The sequence below is a fragment of the Amblyomma maculatum genome, chromosome 2, assembly GCF_055883805.1.
Source record: "Amblyomma maculatum isolate TAMU_Amacu chromosome 2, ASM5588380v1, whole genome shotgun sequence".
Lineage (NCBI taxonomy): Eukaryota > Metazoa > Arthropoda > Arachnida > Ixodida > Ixodidae > Amblyomma > Amblyomma maculatum.
Genome location: NC_139345.1, coordinates 41767702 through 41792783, shown reverse-complemented (window position 1 = coordinate 41792783; position 25082 = coordinate 41767702). Strand labels below are relative to the sequence as shown.

The window sequence follows — 25082 nt, the reverse complement described above, 5'->3', positions numbered from 1 at the left end:
TTATTAAAGTGGGTTGGAGAAAGATTTATCAGTGTATGCCAAGCACAGCCTAGGTTTTATGTCGGAGGGGCAGGTTCTCAATGCATTAGAAAAGTAATGCTCAAAATGAACTCCTGTGCTTTTTCATTGACTGCCATGTGATCGACTTTTTTCAGGGTAATTTGAATCAGTTTTGCTACAGTACACGTCGCAATTAAAAGAGCTACGGCTGTTGTCTTGACCGAAGTATGTTTCACAGGTTTGCCAGAGAATTCGCACTTTTGTGAATGTGCCTTCTGTAATCATGGGGTGCAACACATATTTTGGCGCATCTAGCAGTAAAACCTTCCTTCGTGTATTTTGCAAAACTGAAGTGTTACACACATTAATGGATTTGATAGGAGTGGTTTCTTGTTCCAGGTGCCCCTGTGGTACCATCAGCATGGTAGAGAGCGCCGCCTGGTGACACCGAAAAGGGACAAGTACATCCACACAGCTGGCCATGGCCTGGTGCTCATGTCGCTCACTGAGAGAGACTCTGGCCATTATGATTTGCATCTCGAGTCGGTTGGCACGCTCTGCAGTTACAACCTCACTGTGGACACTGGTTAGTTGGTGGTCGAACTTCGGTAGTATAGATTAACATCATTGGCCATGGTGATTCTGTCGCAGGAGTGTCATGCAAAATAATACAGTTGCTGACTGATTTCTTGCACCCGGTAGGACCCAGGTAATTGTTCTAAAAAACTGTGGACGCTAAAAAAATCACTTTTATATGAAAAATCAGCTTTAAAAATTGTGAGCTTTGCCGCTTCCTATGTTTCATTTATTCGTTGATAATAGTGAGTTATAGCTGAGCACCATCCGCCACAGTGATTGCTTTCGCACACCGCACATACGCACGCGGTAGCATACCTAATCGGATGTGGTAAGTGTGGCCACCAGTGCCGACGTAGCAGGTGTGTGTCGCAGTGAAGCATGCAACTCGCTTAATGTGGTCACTGGATGCGCAGTGGTGTACCGCAGAAGTGGATAGTGCTGTGCTATAACCACTACAACTCTCCAATTAGACTATCTTGGCCAGTCATGCTTTCACCATGTCCATGCCACTTCACTTCAAATACACAGCTGCAGGTCATGCTCACGCTGCGAACGAATGTGCACGCCTCACAAAGCAAGCAGTAACATTCAGTTTCCATGGTTGTCCCCCCCCTTTGTTTTTCCTCACAGGCAGCAGTACAAAAGCAGTGGCGAACGGTGCTCACATTCCGTTTTCAGTCCGAATGTGCACGCTTTGTATGCCACTACAATGACAACAAAGAGTGTTCTGTTATTGCCACTGCTTCAAATGGCAACGATGAACAAAGAGCCAAACTAGTCCGTCAAATCCGCATTGATGCCCACTCGCGTCTATATCATGCCGAAAAAATGAGTCGTCGAAAAATAAGTATTGCAGACGCCCATTTTAGTTTGAAAAATCTATCTTTTGGATGCCACAAGGTCATAAATATTGGTCATGAAAATGTACACATTCCCATAGGGCGCGTGACGGTTCCTCAATGAACTCCGAAATATTGCGCAGATCTTAATTATTGGAGTCCAAACAATCGTTCGGCTACTGTAAATGCTGTATGCTTTCTATCTCTCCTTTTCTACAATGTGAAGAGGTGACCTGGGGTGTAGAAAATTAGGCATGGGACGAGCAGTGCATGTTTGTTACCACCACTAGTTTGTGTGATTAAGGCATCGACAGCAGGTGCATCATGGCGTGCGAAAGCAGTGGCTTTGTGGTCAAGTGTGCGCCTTGCATTCAGGAGGCTCTGGGCTAATTCCCTTTGCTGCATATCGATAATTCGATATACAGCAAAGGGAATTAGCCTGGATGTATATTGATAATTCAATGAAGAAACTTCGATATACATAAATCTGCCAGAGATGCCGCTTGCGAAAGGAAAAACGATACCGTATTTATGGTGTAATCAACCCACTCGCATAATGAACCCACCCTCCACTTTTGTCACTGAGAATTGGAAAAAAAACAATGTTAGTCGATGGTGCGTCTCTTCTTTTTGGCTGTCGCATCCACAGCTCAGTTATTGGCAGCACGTCAAGATGCTGTGCAGCGGTTAGCTCCTGCGGTGGTGAGGTGCAGACTTTGCAGAGTGCCCGGGATGGCTTGATTGCACAAGCCTGGTTCGATTTATCACGTGCTTAAAGTGGGCGGAGTCCACTACAACAAAATCATTGGGAAGCATGATAGCTGTAAATGCCGTTTGAAGCGAACAATGCTATACTAAAAGGCGGTGTCAGGATCGCAGCTGGCCGCGTGCTTTCATTGATTCATAGGTGCAAGAACGGACGACTCCCCCCCCCCCCCCCCCCCCCCCCCCCCAAAAAAAAAACGCCGCTGCTTAACGTCCGCAGCGCCATAGCTTACACTGCGGTGGCGACAAAGATTGACGACTCTCGCAAAAGAAAAAAATATTTGCCGCTTCTTAATGTGCGCACGTTCAGCATGACGACAAGGATAGTAGACTTGCAAAAAAAAAAAAAAAAAATTATTTGTTGTTTCCTAATGTTCGCATTCACCATAGCTTACGCTACGCCGCATGTTCAGTGCGACGACACAAGGCGCGCACGGAGTGTTGTTGACAACACACACTGGAGAAAGTGTCCGACATTTGGTCTGCCATGGGATGAGCTGCTGGCTTGTCGGCAAATGCGTAGTGTGTGCTGCTGCGAACGAAGACCGAAAAATAGAGAGGAAGAGGAGACACTCGACGGAAGAATGGGCACATCCTTGCACTTCGTTCTACCGCATAGTTTCCCCTCTTCCAAACACCACGGCTGCATTGGCTGTATCTGCTCCATACTGGCCGTTGCCAAACTGGTTCCCTCTCGTTTTTTCACACACATGGCTTGCAAACATCATGAGCTGGCGCGGGGCAAGCAGTCACTGCAGATGCGTGTGCCTTTGGGGAAAGGGCGCGGCGTTGCTCTAGACCAGCTGTTGCCAAATTGTTTTCTCTCATTCCTTCCGCGCGTGGCTTGTAAACGGGACATGCGGCAAACGGCCGAGGGTGATGCGATCGTCTTTGGGGAAGGCACACCTTCCAGTGTGTGGTGTGGAGTTCAATATTGGGCGCGAGCTCTACCACTGGAGTGGGTGGCGCTAGTGTCGACCTAACATGCGCTGGATTGAATTAGTACATTTCGTAAGCTAAATGTAGCGGTTTTCTTTGCTGTTTTGCTTTTTGACGTGTGCCAGCATCACACACTTTCATCTTGCATCGTTGCTGTGGTTGCTTTAGTTTATTTAAGTTAGTGACATAATCTGTTACTGCTCTGTATAAGCAACGGAACCCGGCGCATGCTTCCATTTCTGCCTGAAAAATTGGGGGAACGAAGCTTGTTCAACCAGTTGCCAAAATGTAAAGAAGTGAGTGGTCATTCTTTTGCTTGCAACATATGTTTCATCGAGCAAGATTTCATTTATATGGAATTGTACGGCTCTCTCATCTTCCCCGTCGGGAAACCAGTTTCCCCATTCTCTACGAGCCGCTAGGCTGATGTCGGAGTAGCGACAACATCCACTGATCTGTCTCGCTGACTGATGGGTGAAGGACGGGCGTGCACGATTAATTGTGTGTGCCGCTCCCGACTGAATGCAATGAATGCAGCAATGCGCGCTCCCTCGCCAGTTTAGTTTTCGCGCACGCAGAGTACCACGCCCCACCTCCCACCAAATGCGGAGGAGGAAGGGGAATTTTTCTTGCGGAGGCTAGACGACTAGGCAGGAGAATGAAAAACATTTGCGAGGGAATGGGAGGAGAGAAACACGACAGAATCGGGTGATTGCAGTAGCTATTAGTTACTCTTTTCAAAAACATTTTTTTCGGCCTTGCGTTCTGGGGCGAAGCCTCGCAGTCATGGGGGAAGAAAATATTTTCGACCGAAGGGTGGACAGTGGCCCTTTAAAGTTCATGCTCTTGCACTTATCACTTGTGAAGGTAACGAAGTCTGATTGCTGGTGGGATAGAAAATATACTGGCTTCTTCACCGAGCAGTAGCTATACAGAGCAAGGAATGTTAGTACAAAAGTGGGGTAGTGTCACATTTTTTGTCGGTGAAGGCATTTATGCCCAGAACTAAACATTTCTGCTGCCATGCGCAGTGGTACGTGTTGTGACTCAATTTAGGCAACTTCAGCAGTAATTTCAAATGAGTGAGAAAACAAATAGCCATGCGTACCGTGATCTGCTCACGTAAGGGTCAACAAAACCACTGAAAAGCAAACACGCACCCAAAGCTCGAATGGCAATGATCGTGGTCAAGGTGCAAGAAGGACCATGCAGTTGTTTTAAAAGATTTCTTCACGTCATCCCCGCTGTAAAATTTCACTATTCAAGGATCAGCCAAATGGCGCCGCTTCTGCAGGCACTGTGCGAAGCGCTCTGTATCTGTCACCACCTGAGAGCGCCCTTCCCCTGTCAGAGAAATATGATTACCAAGCAAAGTAGCGATGTACCTATGCAGTGCGTAATTTTCTCAAAATGAGTGCCGTGATTTATATCCACTTATTTCTGAATGGATCTGCCACATGTTCACTTTCTTTAACAACAGAGACAACACTGCAGGTGTGTGACATCGTAGCAGTGTTAAAACTCGCCGGTTACGCTTCGACAGCTCACAGACTAGGTGAAGTGCTTTCTTGCCAAATAGAGCGGTCCTAATACCTCAGATAGGCTTCACCAGACCTAGATCGAAGTGTATATGAAATAAATAAATAAATTAAGCATTAACGCACAACTAAACTGCCTAGGAAAGCATCACACAGCAGCAGTTCAACGCTTGTTATCCCACTTGTTGCATCATGCAGCTCTGCCAAAAGGTGGTGCCATGGTATGTCCTCGCGCCCAATATTGAACGACCAGTGAAATTGGAGTTCGATATACGACGCAGCTTTCCTGTACTTTTACATTAGATTTTTAAGGGGATATGCCGTGAGTTCGATGTAACCAAAATTCGAATTATCCGGGTTCGACTGTATAAGATTTATTAATTTATGTTTTGAATATGTGGGGCATCATGCATCCTGATGGGAGAACATTGCCTTCGAAATCCCATGCAGAATTCTAAGCTGCTAGCATTCTTTGAAGTCCTGTTCAAAGGAATATTTAGTTGTCGAACTGCCCACTATGCTTTTCTCCTAATGGTACTCTCATGGTTACTTTTTGTGCGTGCAGACACATTGGCTGCATATTATAGGGCACTGCTAACAGCACTAGCGCTGCGGAACCATGTGACAATGTGAATATGGGATGTGGTGCAAGGGGACCTTTAGTTTTGTGTGCTTATTTTCACTGTAACACTGCTAGCATGCCATGTGTAGCTAGCGCATCCGACCAAAGCCTTGTGGTATGACTTGCTCGGCCTGTTCACTGCTAAAGGTGAAAGAATGGTCAACTATCATCATTTTAATTTGGGTATTGCAGTAGAATCTCATTGATACAATTCTCACGGGCATTGAAAATAAAAACATATTATCAGAAAATTGTATCATCCAAAGCAGGCTCTAAAAGGTTGTAAATGAAGTACATATGACACAGAATTTAATTTTACTACAGCATATTATAGTAATCTGTTATTTTAGGCCGGACTGTTTTCTTTCTCAGAGTTCAGAAGCAAGCTTTTTTTTTTTTGCCCCGAAATTCGTAGTATGGAGTCTCAGTTTCATTGCTGAGCTTTGCACGCACCCATGACAGAATGACTGAAACTTTTCACTCTGCCAACTACGCTGAGAACGCTGCCCCTCCTAGGAGCCCTTGTCAAAAGATGAGTCGAAACATAAATGCAATACAGTTAACGAAGTTGAGGGGAGCCGTGAATTATTTCGTTAAATCGAGAACTTCGTTAAATTGATTGAGGCATTTCTTGGGCACATAATTCAGTACATTCGATTACAGTAAAACCTCGTTAAAATGTACCCACGTAAACAGTACTTTCGTTTTAAAAGTAGTAAAGTCAAGTCCCCGACTGAGCACCCATTGAACATAATGCATTTTGCATCCGCATAAACCGTACCAGCTTATCGCGGTCGTATCGGTTAGCACGTACCATTTTCACTTTTCGTCGCACTCGCGCGTGACGAACTCACGCCGGTAGCACCGACCCAAAGGACGGTTCGGCTAGCGGCGCAACAATCTTCCCTAAATACCGCCGACAGGACGGCAAGCCACACAGCTAATGACAAATTGGCGCCAAAGTTGGTAATCATACAACTAGCGCAATCTTTGGGGGTCCGTATGGTCATCGTCATGACCCCCCGCGCTACTTTCGAGTGGGTAGCGCCAACACCACGACCGGCGCCGCTAGCGCGTATGAAAAGAAACAACAAAAATTCTTACTCGACGAGAAAGGCCCGAGGGGACTACAAATTTATTTTCTGCCAAAGAAGTCGGTGATCTTTGCCTGCATGCGCTTTGTGAGCAACGGCCGCACCGATTTCTCGTAGGTCTGAAGTGCGTCCAGCGCGTCTTCCGTCTGGTAGGGCTCCATCTGCTAGTCAGGAGGGTTAGCGGCGCGCTTGCTCGCACACAGCACGTCCGCGTTCACGATAGCAAGGCTAGACTGATGGAGGCCTAACAAGCTGAGCTTGACAAAGACGTGCGTTCAAAGGCACGGGGAAATCTGCACAAGAGCGAACACAGAGCACAACACACAAACACACACACACAAAAACACGCGAACTGCAACAGCGCCATCTATGAAATGTGGCACGAAACTTTTTTACTGCTGGCGCCATCTCGTGAGCTCGACTCAAAATTAAAACTCGTTTTGCACCGCGCAGTTTGAAAAAAGCGACGGGATGAAGATGCTCCGCGCTGTTACCGCTGACTCGCAATCAATAAATTTTGGGGTGCTGTCTACAAAATAGACCAAAAATTAACACTTTTTCACCTTTATTTCTCGAAAAAAGGTTCGTTAAATCGGGACAGATCACGGAATCGGTTTCATTATTTCGGGTTAGTCAAAGCATTGAACCCTATGGGCGTCTGAGGGGGAATTAGGATACCTTCGTTAAATCGAGATTTTCGTTAAATCGGGTTTCGTTAAATCGAGTTTTGACTGTAGGATGTTATCGGCACATAGCGTCTTGGTATGCTGCCAAGGCCTGCACTGCAGACAGCGACAACTGCAGCGTGAAACTGAGGAACGTGCTAAAGGCTCTGTTATACTGCAAGGTTCTAGGAGCGCGAGAGAGCAGTGGTTATAAACCACATGGAACCTAACCATAAAAAACCCATCACCTCTACAGGGCATTGGGCGGGGGCGTAAAAAAACATAGTACTATAGGCCGAAAGGTGGATCGTATAAATGAGATTTCACTGTATTGCATTTATTGTGCACTGGTAACCAAATTGGGCCACTTATGTCTTCTTCTGAAGCACTGTCTACTGTGGCTTTGATGCAGAGTGCTACACCCAGTGGGTGATGTGCTGCTGGTATTCTGGTTGGCAGCATGTTGGTGCAGGAAGCATGCTACTAGTGTGGGTGCATCGCATTCACACGTCTGGAAGATAAGCTCATGTGTTGCCATGTTTTATGTATCGAATTATCAACATGTAGAACTATTCTGTGTTTCCCACCGAGTTTGATGCATCTGGAATGGACTGTTTTCTTCTCATAGCTGTGTTTTGAGGAAAAGCATTCTTCTTTATTTTTAGTTCCCTTTACTGATATTCAGAATTATGAAAATTATTCAATTTGATTTTCAACCAGTTGTTATTTACGTTCGTGTCAAGATGAAATGTTTCATATTCCCATACTTTTACCGAAAATGTCTGTTTACTGTCTGGTGAGTAATTTGTACTGGATTTAGGCACACCACTTTTGTCGATGGGCTGTCATCATTATGCTTGCTGATAATGATTTCTAGCATTACAATACATAAAAATGAATGCATACAATCGTTACTAAATAAAAATTTTCTGCACCATTTTTGACAAAATTGTCAAGAACCTTGGCCTTGCAGCAGAAAAAATTGGGTGCCTAAAATTCAGTGTGTCTCTGAGGTATGTCACTGGTGTGTCACTTTGGGTGAGCCCGTTACACTTAGCGGCACTGTTTAGGGCATCTTTATTTTTCATTCTTTTTATTCATGGTACTTTCTAGGGACTGCAAACATTCCAGATGTTATGTTGCTATTTCAGAGACGTGTGGATCCCCAACAGAGACAGACTATCGCAAAATCTACTCGAACTGGTGTCACGAGTTCGAGAAATACAAGCTAGCCATGAAGACTTGGCAGACCAAGCATGCCGTAAGTTTTTTCAGTTGTTGCCAAGTGTTCTCAAAGTGTACTGAATTGTTCAATTGATGACTGTTGAGTTATGGATTAATCATATGGTCAAACATTATTATTTGAACCTTTCTGAACTAAAAGAAAGCTTATGGTTAGTACTAGCAAAATTGAAACTTGCAGTGCGGCAGAATTCATAAGCACCTTCATGAAGTGCTTGGGAATTGTTGGCCCACTAATAACGTCGAACCATGCTTGCGTGCTCTGTGTATTGCATAGTAAGATAAGCTTCGTAAGGGCCACATTGCTAACCAGTGTATTGGAGGAACAATAACAGAATGCTATAAAATCTGGCTAACACAGTATTACCTGATACAAGGTTTGCTTTGATAAAAAGTGAAAATTCCTTGGCTGAAGCGCATTTCATACGTCTTGCAGAACTTTGGATGTTGTAAACATTCTCCTATGTCATTTTAGATAATACAGTAAAACCTCATTATAACGAACAGTTAAAAAATCGGAAAATAGTTTGCTCTATCCATAATTCGTAATATAAAATTTCGTAGAAAATACATGCAAGATCAGCAAAATTCAATCAGAGAAGGCACAGCAACTCGGAGGGTGCCTACTTTGGTCCCGTCCATTTATTTACGCGCAAAGAACTGCATTATTGCGGCCTGCTTTTTTGTGTTGATCGCGTTCCGTATCACGCCCTGTTCCACAGTTTGCAAACACTCAACAAGGGTAAACCCACTGCTCTCAATAGCACTGCAGTGGTGGCGCAGTAAATCCAATGCAGCAAGCGCTTCTTGTGAAGTCGGAATGTGAGCCTCGTCTGCGGGATGTTCAGAAACTTCCACAGCGATTTCGGTGTCCGTCAGTACAGCCGTGGTCGCCGCGATGTCGTGGCCGCCTACAAAGTCCTCTACAGTCATTGTTGCGGACATGTCACCAACAAAACATAAAAAATCGTGACAGGCTCATCGAGCTCGCGGAGCTCTGCTTCTGCTTTGTCAGGATCGTCCCCATCGTCATTTGATGCACGCGCCCCTGCTGGAACAAAACCTGCGTGCCGAAAGCAGTTGGCAATCGTTTTGCCTTTCACGCTGTCCCATGCCGCTTTAATGCTCCCAGCAAATCAATCTTCAAGTCCTCCTTCATAAGAAGCTTCACGAGAAGAGTGTCAATCAGTCTCCTCTTGTAAACTGCCTTGAAGGCCCTGATTTTATCCTGAGCTTGGTCTTTAATGTCAGTGCTGCTCTTTTTTTCACGTTCATCGCTATCAAAGCACTACGCACACCCGCGCACCATACTCGACACGACAACCGACGCAGCCTCTGCCGAACGCTACGACTACGACGGTCATGGCCCACGCCGCGACGCCGCTGCTAACACTAAAACCAAAAAACGCGAAAGACGCAAAAACCAAAAAGGCAAAAGCAACATTCGATCGCGCCGCTGCCGCCGCTGCTGAAGCGGCGCTGTCAGCGATTGTGAGATGCGAACGATGTCTCATGGCCTGCGAGATCACCTTCGCGCGCCTGTTTGTGTGCGCGGAGGTGATCTCGCAGGCCATGAGAAATCGTTCAGGTGATCAGCGCCTGCGAGGTAGTCCTGAACGTTTGCTGCGCCGCACAACACATATGTAGCGCAACGAAGCCGGCTTCCTGCTATTAAAGTGAGGTAGTGCTTGGCGTCGCGAAGTTCGTAATATCCGTTTTATGCCGAACCGCTTTCGTTATGGGAAGTTAAAAATACATTTGTTTGACAAAAATATTTCGGAAGAGTTCGATATATTCAATAATTCGTTATATGCGTGTTCGCTATATTGAGGTTTGACTGTATAGACATGGTAGTTGCGACTGCCGTAAGCAGCGTGGCGAAGAGTCACGACAGGTTTGAAGTTTTGGCTGCAGCAGCAGCAGAACAAGGTTTGAACTGCAGGGCCAAAAACATAATGGGGAGTGTGGGGTGATGTTATAATGTCACATGCTCTACAATAGAGCCTTGTTGATTAGTTTTTGGTTCATACGATTTCCTGTTTCATACGCTCAAAATCGTGGTCAGCAAAACATTTCTCATAGAGTTGCACAATTTTTCTCCCGGTTAATACGCTCGCGGATAACACATTTCCTGGTAGTACATTCAAAATTTCGACAAATTGTGGCCGTATAATACGTTTTGTGATCAACTGGACACTAATGAGCGCTCGTGACATGAAAAACGGATCAGCAGCGCTTACCTGCCCCAGTTGCTTTCCTGCAGTGCCTAGGTGCGAGAAGGCGAAGCATCAAAGAAAGCCAACAAGCCAACATACGAGGCGCCTGTCTCCGTGGAAACGTGACTTCATGAGGAGAAATGCAGTGGCTTCTTTGCGGTGCCTTTGGGGCACAGGGGTGAACCATTTGATAACTACAACTGTTTGCTTGCATATGAGCGGACCGGGTCTGGGGGATGCAGCATGGGCAAAAATGCTGGGACTGTAAGCCATTGTGATGGCTTCTCCACATGTCACTGGTATAAGGAGCCGAAGCATCGGGAAACAACCAAGGAAATGATCCCGGCTTGGAATTGCCATCTACAAACTGGATTTATTATTAAATCTTTTTCGTGCTTAGGACAATGCAAATACGGAACTAATTTCTTTGAGAGCTAAAACAGGAGCTGTGCATACTGGATCTCTATAAAGGCTAGCCTGCACTTTTATGCAGTGAAAATCTCAATTCTAAATGCCTTTGTTCATATTCAGCAGTTAATATTTTTCATAATTGGGCAGTTTAGATCATATGTTTACCCGGATAACGTTTGTTTTCCTGCATGCTTTAAAAAACATATCAACGAGGTTTTACTATATGATGGGTCGCAACCACACTGCCTGCACACTGATGACGCCGCAAATGCCAGACGAGTGTTCTGCATAACCTGTGAACGCAAATCAATGGAAGCATTCTTGCTGTCACACCAGCTGTCATAGATATGTGTGAATTCTTGGTTTGATCCTCTGACCCAACACTCACATAACGAGGTGAGCTCCTAATTCGAGCCAGGAAGGGGCACCGTCAAGACGAAAATGAGATGCCCTATGAAGAGCAGTCATAGCGTTCGCGGATGATCAGTATCACAACATTACATTCGAGCTTGGCCAGCATGGTCATCCTGTAAGTTCATGAATTATCACTGCCGCTAGTGTGCCTTGGCCTTTATTGCTGCCATATATGTTTTTCTGGTGGATTAATTGCTCAGCTTTATGATTTTATAAATTGTTTTAGTGCATTGGGCACTGTTTAGTTTCCCGTTATTTTGTATTATGCAGATATAGTAAAAGACAACTCCGGAGGTTTCTTGGCATTCAAATACTCTAGTAAAAATTTTACTGTAGGTTCTCCTCTCCGTCCTGACGCATTCTACAAAATTTGGGCGCTGTACGATAATCCGTTCACGCGCAACACAACTTTAAAATATGCCGGTTTCATGGCTTAAGTTGAGAGTATTTCTGCAGGCAACACTGAGTTTCTGACGTCACAAACAGTATACCGGGTTACTGTCCACTTCCCACATGATTATAAAATTGTGAGGCTTATATTGGACTACCTCAGACATTTTATGCAGTGCGTCATGACTTTCATACTTTATTTTCACCATCTAACGCACGTACGAGTGTTTTTCTAATACTGAGTGTGACGTCACCATTTCGTCAACTGGGACGTCGGCTCTGGCTGCGAAAGCAGTTTCGGTTTCAATTTGCTGTTTTTCCTTTTTAAAAATACTTCTAATTGGAATTTCGAAAAACAGTTTTATGTGTTGGAGTCGGGACATTCAACCAAAAACACAAAATGATGAAAAAAACCACCGGAGTTGCCCTTTAATATGAAGTTGAAGAGACTGGACAAATTGTTCATTTTAGAAGAGTCCCTAAATAAATGATTGAGCTTGACAGGTATGCGCTAAATGCATGTTGCGTGAAAACAGTAGGTGGCAACTTGGTAGAGTGCCAGAGCTCGTCCTGTTGTGCAAGCCTCATTTTCAAAGCGTGCACTTTATCATGCCTCGTTTGAGGTGGGCGCCGTCTACTGCCACACTCATCGGAACGCGTGATAGTGCAAATGCGCTTGGAAGCAAACGATTATGTGTTGATGACTGACGGGTGGAAGGATGGACAACAGTCGCAAAAAAAACGTTTTTCCCACGTAATCATTTGGTTTTTATTTGGAGACCTGTAGCGCCCATTTGACGCCGTAGCCTTTTATGGGCATTGGCTGGGACTGGGCTGACAAAAATACTTGTCCATAATTCCGAATTAACGGGGGTTGAATTAACGAGTATTTAGTTGCAAGTTTTGGGGGTTGCGTGGAAGAGAGAATTAGGCAGCCACCGCCGCAGTCACCTACGCCTACTGTCCGGTGCCGGTCATGGCGCCATTTAGGCTTTACCTACCCTTTGATGGTTTTACCTGGTTTCATCTTCTGTCCCCGTATTGAGCGCGCGCAGCCTCGTAACTGGGCCTCCCTATTACAGAGGCATTTTCTTGTCCATGGGCTGGGTGCCAGGCTGGGCAGACACAGCATTGTCCGAATTATCCATAACAGAACCGACTCTCTGTGGAGTTTGGCCGGACTAAGTAGAGTAGTTCGAATTATCCGAAAATTTGAATTATCGAGGTTTGAGTTAACGAGCTCTCACTGTAGAGCATTTATTGCATTATGTATGAAGTGCGCTGAAGACTGAGAGCATGAAACGAGGTATGTGTTATCCTACTTGAAAATGGCATTGCTCTAGTTTTCTTCTTTCACAGTGTCATCTTTCCTACAGCAACTGCTATTCTCTTTCGTCTTAATTTTTGCTTCCTATTCTGTTCCGAGCACATCAGAGATAGCCAGCAGTCTAGCTGAGTGTTCCTCGGTTATCTCACTCCATCTCCAGCATAGAATCAAAGTGCATGGGCGTCGCTTTTGCAGGAGGCGGGATGGGGGGGGGAGGCTACACTTTCTTGAAGCACGTTACATATTTTTTGCTTTCCCTGACAGTGCCTTGTGACTATCCCTTGAGTGCCATTACGCACGGTTGCGGTGGTTGGCAGTTGCTGCGAAAGTTCATCTCAAACGAAAGACACGCACAGCAGTTTGTATCAAGCGGATTTTTAATATTTTTTTACATTGAATCTTATAAAAAATCAACCAGTGGTCTCAATATTTCACATTGTGTAGAAGAAGGACGTTGAGGACGGCGTCGAGGTCGGCGGGGAAGCGGGGCGATCAAGACCAACACAATCTGCGCGATGGCAATTCCACAACTGCTTCTTTCTCATTAGCGTCCAGCGAAGGGGTCCATCTTCTTCTTTAAAATTGTTCATCTTACTTGAGAATTTACGTGAACGTAGTTCATCTTAATGAAAGTCTATAGTATTTAAAGGATTGCTTGGCTTGCTAAGGAATGGTTTAACAGTATCAACAAGGACCTTCAAGCATGTGTAGGAGAGAGTTGCAGCAACAAATAATTTCTTTTTGTGTGCAGAAGTGTCAAGGTGGAGGCCACCCCAATGATGTCACCTACCAAGGGAGGGCTCCAGCTGCCTAAATCCGAGCTTTCCGACTACCATTGCGGGAGTGGAACATGCGAGAAAGGTCAACAGATCAATAAGTTCCTTGCTGAAGGACTTCTTCTGCAGTCCGTTTTGACTCTCCGGCACTCATGCCGCCCTGTTTTAACATGCGACCCCGTGAACTTTTTTCTATTTTTGTTCCATTCAGGCCCCATTCTTGAAAACTCAAGGGTGACGTAACAGTGACTGCAAACTAGAGCTTCAGACTCGAAGTGCTGTACGACATGTAGAAGATTGAATTTCAGGCCTTTGAAAAAGTAAATGCCACATCCTAGGCACGAGCATAGCATACTATGGGGCTAACCAGTATTGTGGTCATCTTTTGTAGGCAACATCTGTTCTCAGTGTCCATTCGTTTGGTGCTGGAACTTGGTTATCCAAAATATTGGCCATAGGAGCATTTGTGTATGTTTTTTTATGTGCATTGTTTTCAGCATGACGAGTAGGATCTTTTACTTTGTCTTGCATACCAGTGGTCCTGACATATATGCTTCATATGCAGCAGCTGTGTAAATATAGATTTTTACTGTGTACTTGTTTTGTTTGTGCTGTCGTCAGTGAACATTTGTGACTTTCAGGAGGGAACAACATGATGTAGATCAACTTTTTCTCTTAAAGCAAACTCGCTGCTTGTCGGTAGGCTCAAGAGCATGGTGTACTCATCTTTATATACATGTGGTACGTGTGCATCATTTTTGATGCATGTTTTTGACTGGACAAGTGGCTGCTGCATTGAGCAATCTCATTTTTATTTGCATTTAGTTCTTGACGGGTCTGTGCGCATGGATGAGCACTACAGGATATTTCCGGTGATCCTGTAAATTTTAATGTGGTGCCTACTTAAATTGCAACACAGACACCATTTGAACTAGTTAATGCCTTGGTAAATGTGAACCAGATGTTGTTCCGTAGTATTAACTGTGCATTTGGCTTGCAGTAGCAATGGAATACACACAAAATGTGTCTGAAGTAAATGGTACATGATTCTGAATGCATAGGCACGCAACGTGCGAAACTTCAGAAACATGCTGAGCTCGTATTGAGAGCATTTTTGCACATTTATGTGCCAACATGCTACACCTCACCTTTTCTGCTGCCATAGTAGGTGCCTGTGCAAAAAGTCGCACAACTATGTGTCATTCACTAATGACTTGACTGGCACGTGGCAGAGCTTTGCAAAGCTAATGTTGGGCTTTACTGGCTACTGACTTAAGATTTCTCCTTTTTCTGTTGACTGAAGTTTCTGAGCAAGCTTTGGTGAAATGTTCTCTGTCCAAAGAGCTGTTTTTAAAGAGCAGCTTCCCTTTGTTTTACTGTTGTGTATTTTGAATTTTAAAACGGTGTAGAGAGGCATTGTGCCATTCACACTCGATGCACCGTCCCATTACCTCCTCCAATTTCATTTAGTTTAGTGTGCCATGTTTCACTTTAATGTAGCGCTGCATTTTTTTGCTGGCCTGACATTTTTCATTTCTATAAAAACTGATAGTAATCATGGTGAGAGTGACACGTAAAGGTATGGGCTAGTTGCTTGAAACTGGGCTTTATTTACGAGAAAGCGCAAAATACAACAAAAGTGTGAGCAATACTTTCGCATCTTTATAAGGCGGAGTGTAAGGCAGGCTGAGAGAGTATTCTTGATTTTTGTTTTAATTTATGGTGACTGTAGTATTGTTGAAAGTAATTGTCACTGACTAACAAATGCACCATTGCCAGCATAAAGGAGCTTCTGAAAAAGCTTTGTTCCTCCCTATATGTCTGTGTGGCCAAGCCTAGCAGGCACAGGTGCCATTTCCCGCATTTGTGGTGTCGGCGATAGCTGCTGATGCCTTATGCTTCGAGTGCATGTCATATAGAGTCTATTTATTTACACACCACACAATTCTCTGTGAACTTTTAAGATTGCCTCCAGTCTTTTTATCCCTGTAAGTAGTAGGTTGTGCTTTTCGATTTGTATGTATAGCAACATTGCATAGACTGTGTTCATAGTGTTGTGATGTTGTCGTAGGAACTCTGTGACGTGTGTCATTTGTGGTGTACACACAGCTTGATGATGCAGAAAGGAGTTGTGACTAGGGAGCTGTGCAAGAACAGCATTTTTCTTTGCTTTGTACACTGACTTGAGCGTGGACATTCGCTTTTGTCATCATGATCCCCTGGTGGTTTGATGTAGGTCCTATTGACATCCCATTGCCTTTTGGCAGCAAGCGTTCTGAGATCTGTAATCTGGTGAGCAGCTGTAAAGCAGCTTGAATAAATATTCCCTTTTTACATGTCATCTTGTTCAGCTGTGGCTTTGTTTATTTCAGGGTGCAGTGTCGATCTTGGCTTGTTATGCACCGTGGCGTCAAGAGGTGGTTTGAGGTGAATTTAAGCATTTTCTGAATTTTTGTCAGAGTCTGTGACTATTTGGCTACATATGCCCTTTACTCTTCTCAACTGTTCCTGAACATATTTACGAGGCAGCTAATTGAGCTGACTGGTTTTCGGTCATATTTTAGCTTCTGCACCTGTGTCGTGGTACTGAACGTAGTGCATAAAGGGAGAAGTTAGGCTTGCAAACAGCCTTCTCATCTTCACCTTGTACTCAGAAGTGTCATGTCTTGCATATCTGCACAATAGATGAAACAGTGTGTGTTTGTGGTGCAGAAGTTGCTCTTTAGCTGGCTCAACAATGAGAAAAACGCAAGAAGGTAAGAAAATTTTATCGGGGACATTCAAGCTCTGCCTTTAAGGGTATGACACGATAGCGTAGGCGATCACTCGATATGTAAAGCCTCACCTAAAAAATGCTGTATGAAAGCGTCTGCATAGCCTTTGTGGGTGGCTGTGCCTTCTTGCTCATTGTAGAGGGTGGCATGGTTTGTCAACAGACAGCCTGGCGCACGGGTCAACGGGGGTAAGGAGGGACTAGTCATGGGCAAGAGCGCAGATTTGGTTGCACTGCCTTCATGAAGCATCACGAAATTTCCATTTGCATTATATTTTATTTGACGGGTGTGCCGGAACTTGTAGAATGACCACCCCACTTACAAGTAGAGTACCCAACAGAAATAAAATGTTCATTATACTAGTGATGCTGTTAGCTGTCGATAAGCAAATTTGCTTTTAGATTTGCTGGCATAAGGAGGCAGCATTTGCAGGCTTATTACCATGACATAGGTATGTCTCCATTGCGACAGTCATTCGGCCACCTGAAATCCACCAGTAAAAGTGGTGTGGGCCATTTCTTGGGTACTAAACAAAAAAAGCCTAAAAAAATACACATTGTTTGCATCTAGCATGACATGACAAAGGTGATTTCAACTTTAATCTCGGGATGTTACTTACACGCAAGACTGGAAATCCACTTCTTGCAACTGTACTTTGAACAGACGTGCAGTTGCACTCGCCTTCGTTTTATGATTCCTGAGACATTCGATGAGTCCGCTTTCTTCTCGACTGTGGGGCTGCTGCTCATCACATGAAAAGGAGGCAAGAACATCACGTGCAGTGACAGAGGCAGTAGAAATACAAGCTGCAAAATTGCAGCTTAAATAGATCCTTTTCGAAAGAAAGCTCCATAAGAGCACTTACCTACATTAACTCGATTGTTTTTCTTCTGCAAGACCGTCTTTCACCTTGTGGTTACAAAAATTTGGAAGAAAAAGTGAACAAAATAGATCCCTTGTCTCTTCTGTCGTTTTCTGTTTTTTATGAATGGTCACCAAATCAGGAGGCCCGCGGTTTAACTTTTCTAGGACTGGGCGATTACTCGGTGGCTTTGATAATCAAAATTTCGCTTAAAGGGGGTGGCAAGGACTTGGGATATTACAGTAAGCAAGTTTTTCTGCAACATTGTGTTACTTCAAGGCAGCGATCCTTGCTGATGCATATTTTGTTGCTTGTTCAAGTTTCTTCCTCCCAGACTCATACAAACTCGTATCAGACTTATAAGCGACATATTCAGCATCTACAAGGATGTATAAACTAATTCAGGTTGGCATTATACTAATAGAGAGTGTTTGTGCATATATATATATATATATGCATACATACACACACTTGTATACCGTAATACCCCGGGTCATTGCCCACCCACTGCTACCTGAAAATTGTGGAAAAAGTGGGATGGGCCATGTCTCGCGTACCAAACAACAAATATTTAAAAAAAGGTAAAAAAAATATAAATATTTTGTTACCTGGCTTGATGTGAATATGAAAACAAAAAAAAAATATGACCACGTCGTTGCGGCGACAAATATCGAGCGTTAGCTGATTGAAAACTATCCGTTGATGGCACCACGATGGCATAACCCCGCCGCGATGGCTGTGGCACGGCCGCTCAATGGAGGCGCACTTGCGCGCCTCCATTGAGCGGCCGTGGCTGTGGTTAACCGGCTACTGAATCGGAGTACACGGGTCGAAGCCGTCTGCCCGAGGCTACGTTTCCATGGAGGTGAAACGGAGAGGCGTCTGCGTGCTGTGCGATGTCAGCGCACGGTTAAGATTCCGAGGCGGAATTGCTCAATTGCCCTCTACTACCACCACATCTTTCACTTTCACTCCCACCTTCCTTCACTTATGGCGCCGGTCAGGTGTCCACGGAGGTATGTGACAGACACTGCGTCTTCTTCCCTACAATTAAATTACAATTTACCTAGGTCAGGTGTCCACGTGTAGTACATGCTGTTGCTATGCAATGCGTTGCTCAAGAATGCTAGCAGTAGATGCTCACGCTCTAAAATTAGGGGAATATTGCTCGCGAGCGCGTTTCACACACACTGACGATTTTTTTTTTCGCTTTTTAAATTTTTTATATTTTATACACTGATAGCATCAGCAAACATTAGGTTTCCATTCTGAGTTATTTGACACCTTTGCACGCATTCCTCATTTTTCAAATTTCAATTGATTATTTTATTAATTAAATATACATTCTGAGCATTTTGACACCTTCTAACTGTATTTTGCCATGTTTATTTTTCAGTTATTTCTATTAATTAATTAATGATCAATTACACTCTAAATTTTCTTATTTAGTATCACCAAGCAGAAAGGAAACTGTCCGCTTAGCTCCGTCGGACCGGCTTGTACTAACTACCGAAGCAAGAGAAGCGGATATCAAATTTTTATAGGTAATAAAGTTAACAAATTTGTGGATTATGCTAATACATCTCTGGGAAGCTAAACGCATATTGAAGGTTAATGGAAAATGATCATTATAGGTATTAGAATCCTCTATGGACCAATTAGTTATCGCTAGCCCACCCATTGATAAGGTTGTCAGTGATTGAGCGGGAAACTCCTCGCATAAATGTGACAGCTCCGGAATTGCAGCACCACACAGCATTTGTAGACATCCACGACCAGAGAAGCTGGCCGCAGGAATCTGTCCGACTGCCCCAGTCACTATGATGCTAATTAAAATCCCCTGCAATTAAAGGACTATAGACATCTAATTTTTGGGATCGTGTTTTATCATTTGTAATGATGCCTAGGACATTACAGTATACGGATCAGCACGTCACATTCGCCTACGACTGCCGAATAATTTATAATCGAATTTCTTTTCTCGCTTGTTTCGGTTTCAGTTTCAATAGCCGAGCGATGGCTGTGGCGTCATAGTAAAGTCTAGGTAACGCGAGGGATGAAAATATATCGATATAATCATTGCTGTGTCATTTGAATTCACTACGCCAGCCCGATCAAGAACAGGAATCACTACAGTGAAGAATGAGCGATTATATCGCTGCTTTTTCATGCCGCGCATCAAGACATGATGATTGTGTAGTCACAGTCATCTCCTCTCGGCTATCGAAACCTAAACTGGTGAGGAAAGAATTCAATTATGTATTATTTAGTGGTTGTAGGCAAAAACTGCGTGCGGATCGATATACAGGAATGACTTGCGCATCATTAACAAGAAAAAAAAAAATGCCACCAAAATTTGGTGTCTATAGTCCTTTAAACTACTGCTTGCGTCGGCCAATAACCCATCCAAATAGCCTGTCCTGAGCACGCCTAAAGGGAAGTAGACATTAACTATATTTTATTGTGGCACACTGCGGACGCGAAATACTGATCGCTAAAAGCTCACAGTCAGGATGCATAATTTTATTAGATATAGATGCCTGATGACATATAACTGTGGATATATCAAATTGTTACCAATCCACCTCATATCTGCCGATATTTCGATCGGCTGCGAAGATTCTGAAAGGAAGATTCTGAAAGGAAGATTCTGAAGAGCGGGCTCAAGCTTCTTTGTCTTCCCAACTTTGCCGTCTTTGTCATCTTCGTGTTGTGCTCTTTTTGCAGTTCCAACTATCCTTCCTACAATACCTTAGCGTGAAAAGACGCTATCCTGGCGGATTAAGGGGAATATACACATGTTATTACGCCAAGTAATTGCTCTTATAGGCGCAATATACTCGATCATTGGGTGCGATTTAAAAATAATCCTCCCAGCTCGCCTAAATATTTTCTAACACACGCCTTGAGGGAAAAAAGTAAACTATTTTCATGCTGATAATTGTTGGTGAAAAAAAAAAAAAGAGGGACAAGAAACTTTTCCTATAGTGAGATTAGGTATTTTAGCTGAAAAGTATACACTCTGGTCAAGAGGACGACGACATCATCATCATCATCATCATCATCATCATCATCATCATCAGAGAAGCCTGTTAAATTTCTTCTTTCTCTCTCTTTCTTACTTCTTCGGACTATTTGACTGAACATTTAGCATAGAACTTTATCTCGCTCCTCAATTTTTTCTACCCGTTTCTCCTGGCCTGATCCAGAACTTTGTGATCCCCCGATACAAAGGGGAATGGCTGCATCAGCATGAGCATCAGCATCAACAGGTTTCAACAGTCGAGCTGTCGAGCTATGGTCGAGCGATGGCCGTGACGTCACACTCGAGTCTAGGTCACGCGAGGGATGAAAATACAGTGACATAATCATTGCTGTGTCATTTTAATTCACTACAATGATAAAGCTAGTCTGCCTCAAGAACAGGAACCACTACAAGTGAAGTATGAGCGATTACTCGCTGCTTTTCATGCCGCGCATCAAGACGTGAATGTGACGTCACAGCCATCCCTCGGCTGTCGAAACCGAAACAGATGAGAAAAGAAAATTAAATTATAAATTATTTAGCGGTCGTAGGCGAAAACTGCGTGAGGACCTGTATACAGGAATGACCTACGCATCATTAGCAAGAAGAAAAATGTTACAGAAATTGGTGTGATAGTCCTTTAAGGAATAGTAAATTTTTCTGCACTAGGGGTTCAGTTCCTGCTGAAACTTATTACCAAACCAGAGATGGGCCTTAGGGATCGGTGCTGTCTTCGTTACTTTTTAATATATTAATGAGAGATATATTTCTGCTCATCTTAATATAAAATTGTATTGTACGCGAATGATATTGCCTTTCTCTCTTCTGCGAAAGATGTTCATTCTTTATACCAGCAATCCTTGAAGTTTGGCTGGGTAAGGTGCGCAAGACTAATTCTTAACGTGAAGAAACCCTTAGTAATCGTTCTCCCATCGGCATGCTCTCTTTATATCTCCCTTGTGTATTGCGGTTCACAGATCCCACTCCTTAAAATACTTGGGTGTATTAATTATACCACTCCCAGTTAGACTGGCGGCTTCATGTCAGAAGCAATTGCCTGAAAGGTGAGCGAGCCCTCGGCCGCCTGATTAGAATTAACCATAAGAAATTCGGTATGCCCAGAGATACTATTTTGTTTCTCTATAAAACTTATGTGAGACCAATTCTGGAGTTCGGTTGTGTTCTTTTCTCTGGCAGTCCTAGATACAAACTACGACCTTTGTTGTTTTTGGAGAGGCGTGCTTTACGACTATGTTTGGGCTTACCAAATTCAGTTTCAAACGGAGCCCTCTATTTAGAGGCCCGTGTACGAGATTTGAACTCTCGTTTCGAGCTCCTCACTGTGCGAACCTTTTTACGAGCACTTGAGCCTCTGCGTGGAGCGGCTTCTCCCATTTTTGTTACACACCAAGCTCAGTTTCTTTATAATAATTGGCTGCAGTATAAGCAACCACAATTTGTGTTCCCTCAGTCCTTGCTGTCCAAAACTGCAATTTCGCTTAGTTCAGTAAGATGTATTAGTAATTGTTCAAGCTACTTCTGCACTGTTCTTCAGACCAGTCGTTGCCATCTAATGCTAAGCATTTGACTATAGGCATTTATTCCCACGCACTTGATTGGAGTTTCTCTCTGCGGATCCTAAATTACACACCGATATTTACTGCTGAATTGCTTTGAAAGTAGTTTAGCCCTTCAAAAGTTCCCTGTAATGTTACTCATGTAATCATGCTCTCTGACTGCCTGTCAGTCTCAGCAGCGCTGGAAAGCCCAAAGAAGCGCCTTTTGAAGCAACACCTTTGTATTTCCTTCCCTTACATTTACAGTAAGTGCGTTTTCAGCCGTGTTCCGGGGCACTGCGGCATTACTTTAATATAATGGCCGATTTCTAAGCGAATTCAGCCAATTCAGCTCTCAATGGGCCTGCTACCAATGTTGTACCGAACTTTATTTTGCTAATTGTATCCTGTTTTGAACGGTTTCAAATGCTGCACTTTTTGAGCCATGAGCCACTCCTTGCGACTACAGGTTTCGAGCATTTAAATTTCCATTTGAATGTCCGGTATTGTAACTCGAGGCAACGGGATGTCTCCATGACGCTCATGCGTTGCAGAATTCCTTGCCTATTTATTTATATTTTTATGTCGCTGTGGATTCACGCCATCGAACCTTTGCGCGTGGAAACCAGTGAGCATTATATCCTCGCCTGCCGCAGGTATGCTACTCAGAGAATAAATAATTTAGAAATTCCTCTTGCTCGCCTAGGACTGCCGTTTACAGTGGGTGCATGTGTTGTGTTCTGAGTGTTTCGTGTCTGCCATGAAACCACTTGTCAAGTATGTGTGGTGGGTAGGCTGCGTTTGTTATTACTTTGTTGAGAAATATCTCTTGTGGTCGGATAATTCCTAATTAATGTTATCTATCATAGAGTCTGAATCGACATCATGAATTCTATTCTTACGTGTGCACTGTACTCTGGCCACTGCCCCACTGTGGGTATGTGCCATATACACCGAGGGAGAAGAAGACAGAGAATTAAGAAGAAGAAGAAGAAGAAGAAGACGAAGAAGAATCCTGCTGTAATGTTCTGAGATGCAGGATTCCTCGCTTAAATCTTTATTTATGTAGATGCGGGATCATCCCCACAAACCTTTGTGAGGCTTGCGGTGAAATTGAAAATATCGATCACTTCCTTCTCGCTTGCCGAAGGTTTTCATATCAGAGGAGGGTGCATTTAGAAAGTCCAATTGCACGCTTGGGATTTACGTTATCGGTCCCGCTTCTACTCTCCTTCGGTGCGAGTGCGAAAGGATTTGCGTTGCCTCAAATCTGTCAGTACTTACATAACTACATAACAGCTACGGACAGATTCCCCTGCTAATTGCATTCCAAATTTACAAAACTACAAATTTTTGCATCATATTTTTTCATTCAATAACTTTTGTGATCTAAAACCTTTTGTTTTTGTTTAGTTGTCAATTACTTTATTACACTAATTCAGTTTGTGTAGGACATTTGGCAGTCCACACTGAACCCTGGCCAATCCCCCTTCGTGGGTATGTGCCAAATATCAAGGAAGAAGAAGAAGAAGAAGAAGAAGAACTCTGAGTCCTTCACCGGGCAGTATACCTACTTCGGGGGATTCTTTTATCCATAAGTGAGTATCGCATATATGGGTAGCAGCAGTCTGTGTTTCTGCGACCTAAAAAACAAAACAGATGAAACAGGAGGCGATTCATGTCGAGGAAAAGTGTACAGCGTAACACAATGTTGGTTCTTACTCGTACTCGGATGTAATCGTTGGTTACGTGAAAGCCAGCTAGGCGGCTCCTTTCACGTTCCTCGGACCTGCGCATGCCAGGTCTCTCGCGGGTTAACTGTTCTCGGCATGATCATAGAAGCTTAGGTATAATTTGTTTGCTCATATGTTATAGTTAACTTGCAATTAGTGCGGCAATCACAACCTCACCATCAGCATTATCTGCATCAGCCCGACTACACGCTCTGCAGAACACGGGACTTACGGGCTCCTGTGGCAGTTGCAGCCAACTACTCTACGCAAACTTCCTAATCTTATCCACCCACCTAACTTTCAGCCGTTTTCTAGCTGTTAGGCATGCCTCCTCATGCAATCCCGTCAGCTACTCTAATCGACCGTTGGCTTTTTACCTTCCCATTATTACATACACTTCCCAGCCCATCCTTTTTCTTGATCGCGAATAGAATGTCAGTAACTCGACATTCGATGCGCTTCCTGTCAATGTTACACCGATAATTTTCCTTTCTATATATCTCTCTGCGTTTTCCTTTGGTTATCACACCACTCCAGTGACAATTAACGAGAGGTAAACAGGGCAGTCAAACTCTTCATTAACTGCTTTTCCTCGTCTCATGCAACAACAACCAGCGATGAAGAAGAAGCGCAACTGGCGCTTCGTCATTACCCGTTGCGGCAGCTCAGTGGTTAAGACGCTGGGCTACAGAACCGGAGTTACTGGAGTGGAACCCAACCGCGGCGTCCGCGTTTCAATGGCGAAGAAACGCAAATGTGTCCGGGTGCTATGCAATGTCTGTGCACGCTAAAGATCACCAGGTGGTCCAGATTATTCCGTAGGCTTCCACTACGGCACCTGTTTCTCTCACATTCCCGCCTCTCTCCCTTCACTTACGGCGCCGTTTAGGTGTCCACCCAGAAGTTGGACAAATACCTTTTTTATAGTATATGAAACCTAGAAACCAATTTGCATTTAAATTTTTAAGACAGAAAGCTGTGTTAGCGTGTCTCATGATTAATTAAAGAGAGAAGCGGTATGGGCCGGGGACAAAAATAAAAAAAATTTAGGACGAGTGCTCGTCAGACTTGCTTTTTCGATTTCATTTACACGTCCAATAGATGCGCTAGTTTAATTAACTGCGAGAATATGGTTTGCATATTCTGAATTTTTTCCTGCTGGCTAGTTGGTTGGTTGTACAACTTTTAATTCCATCGGAAATGGGCGTCCTCTTCGCCGCCCCCGGCACGCGTGCCGGGGAAGACGGGTAGTCGTGGGCCCGCGGATTAGAGGCTGGCAGGCTGTTTTTGATTAAACGAAACGCTCCATGACTGG

At 44.0% G+C, this 25082-nt stretch overlaps 1 protein-coding gene across 2 annotated transcripts in view; it reads left to right on the top strand.

The window, feature by feature from the left end:
- LOC146198505 (semaphorin-2A-like) overlaps positions 1–16146 on the top strand; it is a 68965-nt gene extending 52819 nt beyond the window's left edge. For both annotated transcript variants that reach the window (XM_084594004.1, XM_084594002.1), the window contains 3 exons: positions 400–586; positions 8193–8302; positions 13793–16146. In XM_084594004.1, coding sequence (XP_084450130.1) covers positions 400–586; positions 8193–8302; positions 13793–13855 — 360 coding nt within the window. In that variant the 3' untranslated portion in view covers positions 13856–16146. The remainder of the gene's footprint in view (positions 1–399; positions 587–8192; positions 8303–13792) is intronic.
- The last annotated feature ends 8936 nt before the right edge of the window (positions 16147–25082 follow it).